The sequence below is a fragment of the Gymnogyps californianus genome, chromosome 9 (assembly GCF_018139145.2).
Source record: "Gymnogyps californianus isolate 813 chromosome 9, ASM1813914v2, whole genome shotgun sequence".
Classification (NCBI taxonomy): Eukaryota; Metazoa; Chordata; class Aves; order Accipitriformes; family Cathartidae; genus Gymnogyps; species Gymnogyps californianus.
This window is the reverse complement of record NC_059479.1, coordinates 2,330,141-2,346,437: the sequence shown is the minus strand read 5'-3', so window position 1 is coordinate 2,346,437 and position 16,297 is coordinate 2,330,141. Positions and strand designations below refer to the sequence as shown.

At 48.9% G+C, this 16,297-nt stretch overlaps 1 protein-coding gene across 1 annotated transcript; it reads left to right on the top strand.

The window, feature by feature from the left end:
• The first annotated feature begins 373 nt into the window (after nucleotides 1-373).
• LOC127019480 (syntaxin-1B-like) lies at nucleotides 374-1,255 on the top strand. Its single transcript, XM_050901518.1, has one exon. It carries the CDS (start codon nucleotides 374-376, stop codon nucleotides 1,253-1,255), a length of 882 nt encoding a protein of 293 aa, XP_050757475.1.
• Nucleotides 1,256-16,297: the final 15,042 nt, after the last annotated feature.

Here is a 16,297-nt window from a genome sequence, read left to right as displayed (position 1 = left end):
AGCCCGGACTTTTGGGTTCCTTTGTTTCTCGGTGAATAAAAGCCCTTTGTCTTCAAACCCGGAGGATCAGATGCTGAGCCAGGAGAGCCTCTCCCTTGACGCAGGCGCTGGCGGTGCTGGCAGCCCTCCCGGCCCAGGCCGCCTTCCTCCCGGCGAAACCCCTTTCCCCTCCCCGCCGGCGGCACGGTGCGGTGGGGTCCGGCCTGGCAGCTGACGCAGGGCGGCCTGCCCTCCTCCATCAATATTTGCTCGGGCGCCGGGAGGGAAGGTTTTAACAGCTCCTGCTGACGCAGGGAGCTCCGGCCTCGCGCCTCCCCTCCCGGGGCTGATGTGCCGCCCGTCCCACGGATGGTGCCGGCGGCCGGCACGGAGCATGAGGGACCGGCTGGCGGAGCTGCGGCAGCGAGCCGCGGCCGAGGGGGACCCGCACGAGGATGCCCTGTGCTTCGACAACCCGGTGTTCGTTGGGGACGACGCCAGCCCCGTCAGCCGGGCGCTGCGGGAGGCGGCCGAGCTCTGGCGGGCGCTGGACCGGCTGGAGCAGCTCTCCGAGAGCATCGACAGGATGCAGCAGACGGTGCTGTGCTGCACCTCCGAGGAGAGCATCGCCCGGGAGAAGCAGGGGCTCAGCGCCGCCAGAGCCGCCTTCGCCCGCGAGGCCGTGGCCCTGCAGCCCCAGCTGGGCGCCCTGCCGGCAGCGCCGGAGGGGGGCACGGGGCGAGCGGGACCCCGCGTCCGCCAGACCCAGCTATGGCTGCTGCTGCGGCGATACCGCGCCGTCCTCGCCCACCACTACGCCCAGGAGAGCCGCTACCGGCAGAGGCTGAAGGAGCAGATCGAGAGGCAGGCGGAGCTGGCGGGCATTGACCTGGGGGCCGAGGACTTGGACCGGCTGGCCGAGAGCCTCGAGGTGCCCCGCATCGTGGGCCGGGACCTGGAGGAGCTCAAGGCCAAGCAGCACATGGCCGCGGCCCAGGCGCGCCACCGGCAGCTCCTCGACCTGGAAGCGCAGATGGCGGAGCTGCACGGGCTCTTCCTGCAGCTGGAGGGGTTGCTGGCCGAGCAGCACGGGGCCGCCGACAGCGTGGAGTGCTATGTCCTGCGCACCCTCGACTACGTCGCCCAGACCGGCGGCGAGGTGAAGAAAGCCTTCAAGTACCAGTGGCCGTCGCGGCTCTCGGCCCTGCTGACGGCCGTGCTCAGCCTCTGCGCCTGCTGCGCCTGCCTGCCCTGCCTCGGCGGGACCCTCCGGTGAGCCTGAGCTGCTCCGGCAGGATTTTACAGCGGCTCTCGTGGATTTCCCCCCTGCCTCTGTGCAAGACGTGGTGTCACGAGAGGCTGCTGCTGTCTTGTACTTCTTGTGTGGCGGTGCAGGGACCGTGCGCACCTTGCACGACGGTGCAAGGACCACGCGTACCTTGCGCAGTGGTGCAGGGACTATGCACGCCTTGCACGGCAGCATGGGGACCACACAAACCTTGTACGATGGAGCAAGGACGATGCACACCTTGCACGGCAGCGCGGGGACCACGCACACCTTGCACGGCGGCGTGGGGACCACACACACCTTGCACGGCAGCACGGGAACCATGCACACCTTGCATGGAGACCACACTTGCACTGCAGGACAGGCACCCAGAGCGCTGCAGTGCCCAACAAGGAAAAGCACTTTTAATACTATGAAACCTAGCTTACAAACATTAATGTTTCTTTTTTTTTTTTTTATTTAAAGGTGAGAGGAAAAAAAAAAAGCCTGTTGAAGTTTTTGGCACATTTGTTGTTACGTGCGAGGGGACCCAATGGCTCGGTGCCACCACGGAGCAGTGTGAAGGCTCCTCCACCACATCTGAATCTTTATTCCCCCCACTTTCTCCAATTTCTACTTCCTGGGCATTTTTTACATGCATTAATGTCACTTTTTCGCCGTTGCTGGTTTGTACACAGGCGGTCAGGTTGGGGCTGGGTGGCCGGGTGTCCTGCCTGGCTCACCCTGTGCTGTGACACCGGGAGCGGGTTCACACAATCGATGCAGTTTTTTGGGAGACTGCAGGAGATGGGCTCTCGCTTCAACCTGCACGTTGCCAAACCAGCCAACATCACACGTGCGCTGGAAACTTGGTGTGACCCTTTTCTCCCGTCCCCGCGATACCACTTGAATTTCCCAAACCCTCTCAAATTAGAGACCGGGGCCTGGTTAAGTTTCTCAGGAACGCTTCGCGGAAGGTCCCTTTGTGTCCTGGCAGTTTCTGGGGTCAGGTCCCAGCTGTCTCGGCCACCCTTAGCTTTATTTTCATCTTCTGGCTGAGCCTTAATAAAACAATTTCTCAATAACCTCTTGAGTGTGGATGGGTGAGTTATTTCTTTGCAGCAGGTAGCCGAAAGCTAATGAAGAGCAGAAATGGAATGACTTCTTGGTGTATCTATTGGGTTAAATTCTTATAAATCTAGAAAACTTAATTTTCAGGCTGATGAGTGCACCTCTTTTCCCTATATGGATATTTTCTGCTGACCTGGAAGACTCCCAGCATCAGGAATGTTCATCCTTGCGAGAGCGGTGGTGCCCTGGGGAGCCAGGCTGAGCGGCCTCCACTCCTGCCCGCTTTCGCTTTCTTTTTTTTTGTTTGCGAGGTCCAAATGAATATTGCTTTTTCATTCAAAACTTGATGAGTAGAAGTTACCTCTTTATTTAATTTTCATTTTAAAAACCCCCACAACTTTTTATCTGAGAGAAGAAATGGTCTTTTTTCTATAGAAGATTAACTGCAATGGAAATCCAGGATGGTGTCCTGGTTTCGGCTGGGATTTCTCACACTAAATGCAAAACCCAGCACTGTACCAGCTACTAAGCAGAAAATCATCTCTATCCCAGCCGAAACCAGGACAGATGGCAAGCACAGCAAGGGTTTGTGATTCAAACACTTGAATTTTGTGTTTCTCTCTTCCCTGGAATTTGTCGAAAGCACAAGTCAAACAGCACCGCTGCCGTGGGAGCGCCGGGAGGCACGTGTAGGCGTGATGGAAGGATGTAGCTGGGACATCCCCGCATCCCGGGATGCTTTCACTGCTCAGGCACCCCGAGAGCTGCATCCCCCTTTCCCCAACGCGTCATTCCCAGGCAGCACCAAGAAACCCACCAAAACTGTAGCGTTTTGTGGCGGGACCGTGATTTTGGTGTTCCTTCCCGGTGCCGAGGCTGGGGATGTGCTTGGCTCAGGGCTGAGCTCCCTTAACCGCGCTGCCCGGAGCATGCTCCGAGCGCCGGGCAGTGGGGAAGGAGGGGGAACCCCGGGAAATGAAGCAAACAAAAGGTTGCAGAGCTGCTCGTGAAGTGAGGACGGGCCGTACGGGCACTGAAGGAGGCCAGAGATTGTGTTCGTTGCTAAAAACTAGATGCAATCATGTAATTAAAGATGATATGAAAACGCAGACATACAAGGGGAGCAAATGCAACCTTAATTATGCCGTTTCCTAAGCACTGAGTTTGGGCTCAGCATCCCGAACGGTGTACGATGGGACGAAGATGGGAATAACCACTTTGCCAACGAAGCTTCATGGAGGAGTGGCCTTTTCTTGGCTCCTTTCTCTCCTGTTTGTCCACCAACCCCAGAGGAAGTTTCCCGAAGCGGAAATCACGCAAAGGCAGCAAGCAGAAGGACGAGCTTTATTCACGCTTGCCGTGTCACGGCGCGGTGCCGCGGTGGCTCCTGCTCCCGACCAGCCTCTCTCACCGCCTGCCCTGTCCCATCTCGTCTGGCCAGACCCTGGGAAACACCCTCTGCATCTGATATCAAAACCCCCGCATTTTGCGTGCGGATGCAAAAGCAGCCTCCTGGGAAGCACTGAAGACTCTTTACAGACTCCCAGGAAAAAAACCTCAGCGAGGTAGGGGAGGTGGCAAATCCAAATGCAGCGTAACTTATATTTAACCACGCTTTACACAACACCAGCGTGGCTCCGTGCAAAGAACCTCTCTGGAGAGCGAGCGCCAGCCTGGGGAGAGCCCTGGCTGAGCTCTGCCTTGGGTCACTGGGCAGCATCCAGCGCCGGCAGCCCTGCAGAACTGGTTGAGCTGCTCAGTAAATGATTATCCGTAAAGCGCAGGGAAAAAAAAAACCCCTTGTGCTTTCAGCCAGGGCGTCTTCACAGGGGTTTTCATGGAGCGCAAGCTCCTCCGGAGCCCGGCGCGGAGGTGACGGTCCCCCAGCGCTGGCTCCTTTGCCGGTGGGGCTGCAGGTTTCTCTGCTGGCAGCAGCAGCCGGTGGCGCGTTCTTTCTTGCGTACGGGATTAACAAGGAAACAGCACGGATTTGTGGTACGAGGACCAGTGAGAAGTTAAAGAAGTAGGAGAAAAAGATGAGAACCTTTGCACCTCGGAGCAGATCTTTCCACCGATGGCTTCAGCGGTTTATGAGACTTTACGAGTTTATTCCTCAGTGTTTTTTCCTGATGCTTGGTTGCCGCTCATTAAATATTGGCCTCAGATGGAGACTGATTACTGTATAGCCAAGTAATTAATGATATTGTAATATGGGCATGAACGTTCAACAGGTTGGGGAAGTTTCCTTTCTCTTCTGAGTCAAGGCTGGGACTTCGTTTGGAGCACGTTTGCTTTATGAATATTCCTGGAGATGATGAAGCCAAGGTGGAGGACCTGCTTTAATGATTCAAAGAATGTACATGAGAGGGCTCTTTTAATTATTTCCCAAATGAGCATCATAAATTTAGGAAGTTCACATTTAAGGGGAAAATTAAGAGAAAGCCAAACACGTTAAGTTAAAATCAGGCTACCCAAACCCCTTAGCTCTGCTCTGTAACGACATGCTCAGAATGAGATTCATTAAAAGAGACACTTTTTAGTAAAATGCATTAAAAGGAGCTGGCTTAAAAGAAGTACAAAGCCTTTATAGCTGTGCTGGCAGCACACACTGGTTTTCATTTGCAAAGTCTTTCAGTTGAAGAAATGTCACCAAAAATAATTTTTTTGAAGAGTATAAAATCTTCTCCTGACATTTAGACAAGCAAATAATTCCAGAACAATTTAATCACCCTATAGAAGTTTTTTCTTTAAGGCGAGGTAGATTATTACAGCTTAACAGTCTGTCGTTCCTGCTCAGAGACCCCGGGAGGACTTGTCCGTTCCAGTTCAAACACTGAATTTTTATCCCTTCAACACTGCTGATTTTTCATGTCACAGCAAACACTCCCCGAACAGAATAATTTCTTGTAACTGCAGCTTTTTGAAAGCCTCCTGAACGGTGAATCGGAACTAAGTTCCCGGGGTTCTGTTCCATTTGCAGCATCTGTTTGGCCAAACCTCTAGACATACACGTTTACTGGCGAAAGCGGAGGGGAAAGTTGCATCAGTGTTTAGGACTGTAATTCCATTTTGCTGCACTCCGGTTGCCCTTGAATAACACAGCCTGGCGTGAGAGCAAGGATAAATTCTTAATTCAAAATATTTATATATTTTAATTCAAGATGAGAGATTTAATGAATTATATTTTCATTTTCCTCAGACTATTCCCATTGAAAACCATCACCCAATATTTCCATTTCCAGAAACTTTCCAGAAAGTGGGTTTTTTTGTTCCAAAAGGCTTTGTATACCAAATCACACTTGGTATTTTTATTTCGAGTATACTTAACGTCAAATCAGAAATTCATTCTTCTGTGTGGACTACCAAGCTATTGCGATGCTTCAAAACACTTTTTACATTTCATTCACCAATACAAAAATGTGTCAGCAGTTTAAATTGACTTGATTTGTTTTTCCCCAATTTTTCCTGTATTTTCCAGTGAATCAACAGCTCTATTCATAGAGCTCATCAAATATCTGCTGCTGCTGCTGCCTGTCTTTGAAAAATGCAGCGATCTGGCTCGCAAGCCTTTCCGCAGGAGTGGGGATCGCTGCCAAGAAATTCAGGGGAGCCACTTCTTGTCTTTCTAGCAACAGGTTGGAAACTCCATCCTTGGTTTTTATTGGCAAATTGGGCTCGTTTCAGTGTCATTTTGGTGCTTACTTCAACTGGATGTCTCTGGTGTCCCAGCAGCCCGATCTGTGTGGGCAGCAAGGAGCAGGTCGCATCTCAATTTTGGATCCTTTTTAAGGGCATTCCTTTAACAGGCATGAAATAAATTGTGTTTTCCAGTGTTAAAATATTGCTATTGGGTTTCCCTGGCAGGGATGAAGTTTGATCTCCATGCCTCTTCCTGCAGTCACGCAAAATCTAGCAGAAATAATTTAGGACGAAGCAGTTCATGTTTTTTACAGGGGTCCCTATCTTCGAAAATCCACTCCTTTGGTTTGTTGACCTGCGGCTTTCAGAACGAGAAGTTTCTATGAAGTTTTCTCCAACACTGCCTTCTAGTGGGTCTTCACGGATGTGTTGCTCCAACTTACCGGTGTAGAGGGGAGCACTGCGTGCACCAGCATTTCCGACCCAAGTTTGGGGGAATAAGCCAGGCCTTGCACAAAATTGCTTTCACTGACCAGCACCGAGCAGTGTTCTTCCAGAGAAGAGCAAATTTGAAAAGACTTAAGGAAAGGGAGATACCAAACTCCTGCCGAGGCGGTGTCTGACCGAGGGCTACGTCCTCGGTGGGAGGTAGGGGAAGGAAAGCAAGCAACAATCAATAATGCTCACTGAGATATTCCAAGTGTGGGGTTTTGGACAAAAGGTCAAGTTTAAATAGGGGTTGTGGGGCGAGTGGAGGGGGAATTTGGCAAAGCTCAGACCCAGGAATGCCACTTGTTGTTTATTCTCTCTCCAGTTTGGGGGTGAAAGCCCTTTCTGAGTCCTGAAAGACGACAGCCCCACGTCCCCGGGACCCTGAGCATCCCTGGGGGCACACAGAGTTAACGGGGATAGTAGTGATGGGGGTCCGTGTGGGTGATTGATACCAACCCTCTGCCTCTGCCCGGTGAGACCCAAACAATTGTATTTTTTTGTGATTTGCTTTGTATTCAGCACCTTTTCAGCTTTTGTTTTTTATTAACAATGAACCTCTTCCCATTCATTCGGTAAAATTGCACCGGCAGAGCCTGAGCAGCTTTGCGTGAGAAAGATGCACAATGAGCTTCTGTGAGAGGAGTCATGGAACCATCATCATATTTTTCTTTATTCTTGTTTTCTTCCATGTTGAACATTTGCTTTTATTTTGTGTGTCGATCTTGGCATGCAAAGGACATTTTTTTACCATTTTCCTGAGTGAGGCTGTGTCAAGAACATACATTTTTATAATTCTTAGGGAAAAAGTATCTCCGCAGCTCCACTGACATAAATGATGAACTGAAATCTTTCAAACTGATCACTAAAGAACACACAATTTTTGCTTGATTTCCTACACTGTCTTGAAATGGTTGTGTCACCAATTAATTTCAAGCAGTAAAAACAAGACTTCAATTTACAGCAAGACTTATTTTCAGTTTAAGGTAAGGTGAAACTCTGAAATCTCGTATTAACAGTGAGTAGGCTGACTAGATTTTTTTTTTTAATACTGAGGACAGTGACTTCTGTTCAAGTTACTCAATCCATACGTCTCATAGGAATGTCTACGTTTAAAATTCTGGATTTTGCAGTTCTTCATCTGAAAGGGTGTTGCCTCTGTTAACAAGAAGGCCGCTCCCACAGGCAGTAACGCAAGGCATAAATACGCATGGTAACGGCCTGTTCCAATCCTTCCGCTTCTTTGCAAAATCAGGGGAATAAATCAAATCCGGGAGTTTGATGGGGCGATGCAGTAGTGGGGACGGGCAGAAACCGAGGAGGACCGGACGCTTGTGCCAGCGCAGCCCTGAGCTGCCCTGCTTGCCTCAGACTGGATCAAACCATCGTGCAAACAGCACGATGGGCAGCTCAGACTGGAAATTCCTGTTTACCGGAGCCTGAAGCCTTGTTTGCGCAAATCTTATTGTTTTTCCGAGCAGAGACCTAAGAAGTTCTTCAGTGGGGCTGATTTACGGTCTCTGCTCGGCCGGGAGGGCAAAGTACTCACGATGGGAGAGAGAGAAAAGGGATTCGTGACAATTTATTATACTCACAACTCTCCCGTCACACCACTTCTGAATGGAAACAACGGATGCGCGTCGCGGTCTGCCAGGATCTCACATTAGCATCAGATGATGAGACGAGTAGATAATAGCTTCTCCGGGGATGATTTGGTTCTTAACTGCTATTTCTAAAGCTTCAAGACAGATCCAGAGGACAGTTTGATATTGTTGCCAGCAATCTGCATTACTGAAGCACTCGGAGGCTGGGGAGTGAGTCACGCACGGGGACGGGACGGTGGCCGTGGTGTGACGTACACGCGATGGCAATGCCACGGCTTTCCTTTGAAAGGGGGTGCAGCGTCACCTTTGCTGCCCAGGGAGCGCACGATATTAACCAAGGCTTTAAATGGCCCCTAAATTAAAGTTCTGGTGCAATCCTAACTTCAGAGGTAGTTTTTCGTTTGGCTTTTCACGACAAAGCAACCTCTCTGGGCTTTGTAATTTGGATCAGTGTCTGGTTCTCTGAAAATGGGTTTTGTTTTAGTAGTTTTGTCAATCCATACGCAGTCTGGGTAGCCAACCGCTACAAAATTTCCATTAATAACGGAAGTCTTAAATAAAGCCTTTCACTCACTCTGAATACACAATTTTTCAGGTTGGATTAACAGTGAAAGGAAAAAATTGACTATGAATTTCCTTTAGAAAATTGTGTTCCCGTTCCCTGACATTTGATGATCCACTGCACAAGCGTTCAGGCAGGTAACCTGGAGCCCCCGCGTCCCGTCCCAGCGTGCGGACGCTGTTTGCCACAGCAAAATAACGGCGAGCATCATGTCTTTAGTGCAGCTGCATCCCTGGTACCCCCGAAATGGCCTCAGCCCATGGCATTTGCTGCATGCGTGATGCTCCCAGCTCGAGGGGACGCGGTTCTGCTCCCTCCTGCGGGACCAGGTACCTGCTGCCTTTCAGCCTTCTGGAAATTATCCTTTCTAAGGTGTCTCCTCATTTCTGCCTGGGTTCCTTGCCTGCTCTGAACAGCATTCGCATTCAGTGCTTCACTCCCGGCTTATTTCTCCTTGAAACCTTCCTTGGATTTGCTCATCGCTGTTTGTACACAACCCGCTTTTTGTCTTTGACGGGTATAAATCAAGCGCAGACGAAGCAGAATTAACGCCACGCTTCTCGGCTGAACCCTCGGTGATTTGCCATTGTAACACATTGCAAAACGGTGTCGAAAAAACTTCCTATTTATTCACGATACGCCGCGTGCTGGAGCGGCGCGAGGAGAAGGGGGTCTGGTGCCCAGCGCGACGCCTCGTGCCTCTGGGACACGCACCGTTTGCTGGGGGAGCTGCATTGCATCAGCTGCTTTTTGGGTTCAGTTAAAGGATCAGAGCTGCTTGCTGTCTGAGCTTTTTTTTTTAAGTACCCAGGAATGGCTTGCAGCTCATCCTTAAAGACTTCCATCCATTTCATATGTATTTTTCTATACTGTTTTATAATGCAGAATAAGCTATTTCTATGGCTGATGGGAAAACAGGTTCGCAGGAGCACGGGCGTGGGAAATAAGATTGGCAGAAGCTGAAAGAGAACATCAAGTGCCACGGGGGTTTTCACTGTAAAGGATCACCAGCAGCTTTGAAGGAAGATTTTATTTAAGGGAAGGAGGCTAACAAGGCACAGCAGACACAAAACAGTCAAAAACCTGAATAAGGAGGTCCCATTGAGCACGTATGTTGAAATCCAAGTACCAGAACAACTCGCTCCTGACAGCGGTGTTTTATTAGTGAGAGTAAACAGGAAAGCGACTGGAGCCGACAGGTACAAATGATCCACATCACAGAAAACCGTTCCCCATCTCAGGCGGAGGCTGGATACGCTGGTGCCTTAAAACAGAGCCAGGCGAGGGCACGAGTCGCCTCCTCCGCTGGGCAGGAGAACACTTGCCAGCCGGCGGGATGGGAGAAAAGTACCTGGTATTGGGCCGCCTTTTTTCTATCTTTGTTACTTTATTCAGCTACGCCGCTTTAAATACATGCATTTCCTAAGAAATAAGGTTGACACAGGAATAAATAAAGTTTTCCAGTAATATTTTCAGTTCCTAACATAACGTGAAATAATGTAGCTCCATCGACTTCTTCGCTATGTATGCTGCTCCAAAACTGTAACAAAAGATATTTAAACCCCCCCCCCCCCCCCAAAATGTCGGCTATAAATCCCCTCTGAGCCGTGACATAAATATACAATATTTGCTGTACCTGTGTGTGAAACATGAGTATTTCAGGCCATGCTGAGGCAGCAGGCGACCCAGGGATGGGGATGCAGCAGCACCGCAGCTGCAAGTATTCGAGGCACGTGGCTCGCCGTCCTCGGCCGCAGGGAAGAGCCTTGCTCCCTAATTCCAATTTACACCCCGCTTCAATGATTTATTCTTGCTACCAATGTCTATTTACAGCTGTGTAACCTATAAAAGAAAATACGCCTGGAGCAATTGCAAGCTTGCTTTATACCTCGGTGTACGCACCTTTTTGGGTGCATTGCCTTTCTGGCGAGGGGCTGACTCCCGTCCAGGCGCCGGGCGGGAGCTGTCGGACTTGCCGGGCACAGCGTGCCGAGGGGCGAGCATCGGCATCGGTCTGAGAGCGCAATATGGTTTTCAGCCTGAGCTGCAGGTAGTCTCATTTCACAGAATAATTCCCAGCTCCTTCACCTTGATGTTAAAAACCACATTGAAGTGGCAAGGGCGCCTACGTAATATTTTTTCAAAACAGGGAATGGTTAAAACTTACTATAACAAAATGAATTTGATTGACGTGTATTTGCAGAGTAACGGACTTTCTTTTATCCCTGGCACAATCAAATGTGAGCAAGACATTGCAGGTTTTTTTATTAGGGGAGTCTTTTATTTTTGCTTTTACAGATGCGCGCATTAGCATTCATTGTCAAAACACATCTGTTAGGAGAGCCCACCGCATCTTGAAATATCAGGCTTTTCTCTCTCTCTTCCTATATCTTTGTTATCATTTTAATTATTTTTTCAGAAGGCAAAAATCTGTGAATTTGCTTGCAGTTTAAAGGCAGCCACGGGCTCGGGGTGGTTTGGTGCCCTGCTAAAGAGAGAAGGGGTACCTTATAGGTGCTAATATGAATTTCTGGGACTCTGACACCCCTTTTACGGATCAAACATGCAGGAAGGGATGCGCATGGCTTTTGCTTACCCTTGCGGTGTTGCCCAAGTATTCTTGCTGTGGCAGAAAGCTGTGATGAGGGAGCGCTGCCTCCAGCGAGACCTGCTCCTCAGCCCGCCCGCCCTTCGGCCAGCTACCAGCCCGGCTGTAATCAGAGCAAGTTGTTCCCTCCTGCGAGCAGGAGTTGATTCATCCTGACTCATACCTGCGTGTCCTCTTTGCGGGGAGGAACACAACAGCAACACGGCCGGTGATGGAGGCGACGTGTCCTCCCTCAAGTGGGTACAGTCCCTGCTTCCCTCACTGAGAACAACAGACAGTATTTGTCCCACGTTATCACCGCGCCGACTTGAGCCTGTGCGTAGGGCAGAGCTCAACGTATGCATTTTCGAACGGTCTGCAGATGTGCCCGCCAGCTGTGCGCGCACCCCGCTGAAACCCAAGTTTTTGCCCTGCGGTGGCAGCTGACGTAGCTGCTGGAGTTGCCTTTTAGCGCTTGTCCCAAAACATAAAAGAAATTTCGTTATTGACCCTCTCTAGAGTTTGGTCAGGAGCAGCGAGCATCCTTGCATCACCCAGCCTTTCCCCAGACAAGGAAAGGCACCGATGCGATGCAGGGTGTCCCCAGGGGTGGCTGTCTCCGCTCAGTGCCCGTCTTCCCCGCGGTGAGGTCTGGGTCCGTGATCTGTCACCGTGGTCCATGGCCTGGCCACAAGACTGGAAGCCGTTAATCCAGGTTTTCTTATTTTTAGCAGTTTCTCTCCTTGCAGCGTACGGAAACGTATCCTGAGGCGAGTTCTTTAGGGCTGGGTGGTCTCCGAAGCAGGCACATCTGGGACACTTCGCCGTTGTGACTCCTTGGTTTGCTCCAACGGCTGCTTCACACAGCGTGTTTATGTATTTGGACTGGAAAACGCTGAAGACCTTTCCTTGGTCTTCTCTATTGAAAAGTCCAGGGCCATTTCCATGTCCTCATTTTGACTTAAAATACGCATAATTTTTTCCCTTCAAAGAAAGCTAACGCGTCAAGCTGAACTTTATTGCAACAAATAAATTCTAGAGTGAATTTTACCTCCCATTTGTAATCAGACAAAGCCATTTGTAATGAGAGGCTATTTCACAGCTCAAGTGTGCTGTCTGGATTAGAGGAGTCTGTCGCTGAGAGGTAACCTGTGGAATTTGCATTTTATGGGAAAAGGAGGCGGCCGCTCTGTCCTCTGGGAAAGTCCCAGTATCTTTTATTCTTCACAAAATTAAGGCAAGTGCCTGCCATCAGTTCCCTTATATTCCTCAATAGAGGATCCGGTTTCCAAAATGTTACGACAGCAACAAACTTGAGACCCATAGAAAGCTTTGGAGGCACTGGTTGGTAGCTAGTGAACTTCTGTTGGTGACTTTCAGATGAAATTGTGGGCAGAAAGCGACAAAACAGGAGCAGTCAATATCGTAAAGCATGACTATTACAGTACATGGTTCCATGGGCCACAAAGAACACTTTTTACTTGTATTTAATTTTTGACAGGCAGTTAAGAGCTTATGAGATGTGAATCAAACATGAAGTTGGAAAACTGGAAGAGTGGTTTCCAAAAGCAATCCTCTTTCTGCTCTCGTGTGCGCTTGGATGACACGGTGTAGAGCTCAGCAGAGCCAGGTCCTTAGACCTTCACTGCCTTTTTGTCTCCAAGCTATATTCTTCAGAAGGTGGATATTTCTGCATTTAATTCTGATGTTGTGCAAATGGGAAGAGAAATAATTGTGTCAGCGCTTCTCCGAGGGATGAAGATGACCTGTCAGCGAGGGCCGCAAGTTGGAAGGCTTTCCACATGGCGGATGGCATAACCGTGCAGTAAAAAGACTATTTTGCTTGCTATTTTACACTCAGCTCAACTCTGAAAGGGCTACTTTTTAAATCATTTACCCAGTTTTTTATATGGAGCCTGCCAGGCTTCAGAATAACTGAAGTGGAGAATATTAAGAATAGAGGAGCAGGGAAGATAAACAATCTTGATAGCAGTGTACATATGCTGCTCGTTCTGTGCTGGAACAGGAACATTCAGGCACTTTTTCCAAAAGAAGCAATTAGCACTTTTTAAATAGCTATATTATGCAGTCAAAAAAAATTGCTGTGTTTACTGCCGTTGGGAATGTATTAGGTTTATTCACTATAACAAAATGGATTTTGTTTAAGACAGATAACAGATAAAAGACTCAAAACCCAAACTTCTGTTGAAAGTTAGTGAAAATATAAATCCGAGTGAAGAAGGAAACTAGACTGGTTAAGAAGGACAGCAGATATTAGTAAGTTTGCTACAGAAGATCCCATAGTTTTTTGAAGTTTCCATAGTTCTTGCCCCAGCATCCTCAGAGTTGAAATGTTTCCAGACGTACTATTTCAACATGTTGCACCCATCTTCATTTCACAGGTAGCGGACATGCGGTACACAGAGATGCAATTGCTACTAGAACGATACGTAGTCAATGGGTATAACACAGCAGTTAGGACTCCCAGAAAGCATCTGAGAAAGTTCCCCCATGAGACTAAGGTCAAGGAGAAGACGTGAATGGTTAAAGCAAAACGCAGATTTAAATGTGGCCTGCAATATGGTTGAAGTTAATCAGAACAGAAGTGAAAATTCAGCACGGTGCTTCACCTCTCCATCACTGAAGGTCTCGCCTGGAGGAGGGCCGAAGCAGCAGAGCCCTATACTTACTCTTCTAGGCAAAAAAGCCTGATGAATAGACACGTGGCAAGCTGGTCTCCCAGCAGCTTCCTCCTCAAAGCACGTAGAGTCAGACAGAGCAGGGAGGGCCCCTGAGCATCTCTGCTACTCTTGCATCAGGCCCTGGGGAGCTGCGTGGTCCTCTGGACTCAGCCTTCACCCACCCCTGGCAGTTGGGCTTCCTCAGAAATAGTGGGATCCGCTCTGTTCTTCTGCTGGCTTCCCACCTACACCATAAACCCCAACACCAGGAACACCCCCCGGTAGCAGATGCTCCTTACCTGCCCCCTCTTCTCCTAGCTGTCTTCCCTACTTGTGTCCTGCTTTATCTTTGCTCACAATCAATTTCTTTTCCAGTAATGTCTCCCTCTGCCTTACAATTCTTTTCTAAAGTAGGGTTGCTTTCCATTGAAAACTCTGTAGCAGAGACAAATGAAGATGCAAAAGCACAGAAGTACCTTACACCATGCCTCTCTGGTTTTTTACACCATGATCTGTTTGCTGTATCCACATATTTTTTAGCTTCTTCCACTCTTCCTCTGTCTGTTTTTGAAGGCAAGGAGTAGTGTCAGGGTTGGTTCTTTTTCCTGTAAACATCCTTAGGCAGAAACTTATTCTGTGTGTCTGGAAGGTGCCCATCTCATCAGGCTCCCACTTTTGAATGGACCGTTGGAATATCCTTACAACACGGATAATAATAGGCAACACCATCATCTGGTCATCATAAGTAAATTAACTTTGGCTTTCCAAAGCCTAAAGCTCCAGCCTGCAATTAGAATGAAGTGGCTAGGCCACTTCAGCACACCACATCTGCAATGCAGATGGGATTTGGTAGATTATAACCGTCAGCAGCGTACAAAGCCCACGGTACTTAACCTGCACACTTAGCAATGGGTTTGATTCAACCTTATTAATAATAGCAGCAGCAGGAAATCAAAATCATGGCCATGTTGATTGGAAGGGACCTGTGGGGCTCATCCAGACCAGCACCCTACTGAGCACCCGGCTATGGCCAGCGCCAGCCCAGGTCAGCTGGGGCTTTGCTCAGCCAAGTCTTGACAACCTTCAGGGATGGAGACTGCACAGTCTCTGGGGAAGCTGCTTTTCTGGGGGTCTATTAAACAAGTTTCTATTAAAAGTTTGGTGGATACTGGGAAAATTCAAGTGCAGGTTGGCTGTAGCCTGGGACTGGAGATATTTCCTCTATTTTTGTTCCATTTTCTTGTATTTTAACCATGCCTAGTTAAAGTTTAAAAAATGTAAATAGCGAACAGAGCAGATGTGCATCAGTATCATGCGCAGGAGAGAAATACAGTATTTTTTCCTTTTGTCTCAGAGTTGTTGAGAAAGCATTGGAAGAAGATTTTGAAATAGGCGCACCATATATATACCGCCGTACAAGAAAGCATGCCCGCTCTCTTGTGCTGTCACATAATAGAGTTAAAAAGAAATAAGTCTTATTTCCATACTGAGTCATTGCTTGCACTTTGTTTAGCGACTGTTGAATCGAATTTCGTTTCAGCTGGTGGTGAAGCAGGGACAGGTGCAGAATATCGTCTTTTTGTTTTTGCGGCAGATGCAAGCAGGGGAGAGAGCAATGTGTTTCTCAGCCATAAAGCAGCAACAGAATAATGTTAAATGAAGACTAAAACATTTCTGATGAATAAAGGCAGAAGCACAAAGTTCCAGGAAGAAAACACGTTCCACAAGAAACTGAAGTTTTCAAACTTGCAAAATATGAATTTGTTATAAAACCAGACATTTATAATTTATTTTAATGGTTTTGTGACTTATGTGGCAACTGACAACAGAGTCAGTAGGGAAAGGACAGACAGAGTCAGTAGGGAAAGGACAGATTTTCTTCCAGTGCCGTTTATGCCCCTTTATCAATCGACTTGGGCAGCTGAAGGCAACCATGGGAGCAGGGAAGGCTTTGAAGAAATTCAAGCTACATGTGCTATTTTCTCAGCGGTGAAATGGACACGGACACAGCCTCGTATTTTGAGCTCTCCTCTGCTCTGCAGATCCGGTCCTGCAGCCGAGCAGAGGGCAGACAGGGCAGGCGTGGCCAGCTGGGATGTACAAATTCCCATTTCTGGGATGCTAGCCTGGATTTTAGCAGCCATACCTCCCCTCCCGGGCTGGAGGAGCAGAAGGTGGATGCTGCTGCCGCTCTGCTCCCGGCACGGCCGCCCGCCGTGACTTCCACGAAGTCACTCAGCCCAGCACATCTTTGTGCCGGGACGTGCAGCCTGGACATCAAAAGCTTCTTATAATTAATGGGTATGCAACAATGATGAGCAAGCCGTGTCCTCCCCGCCCCAGTCTCCATCCAGGCAGGAACCAGAAGAGCTGGTAGGACCTCTTCTTGCATCCACCAGCAAAGTCGTGGGTTCCTGG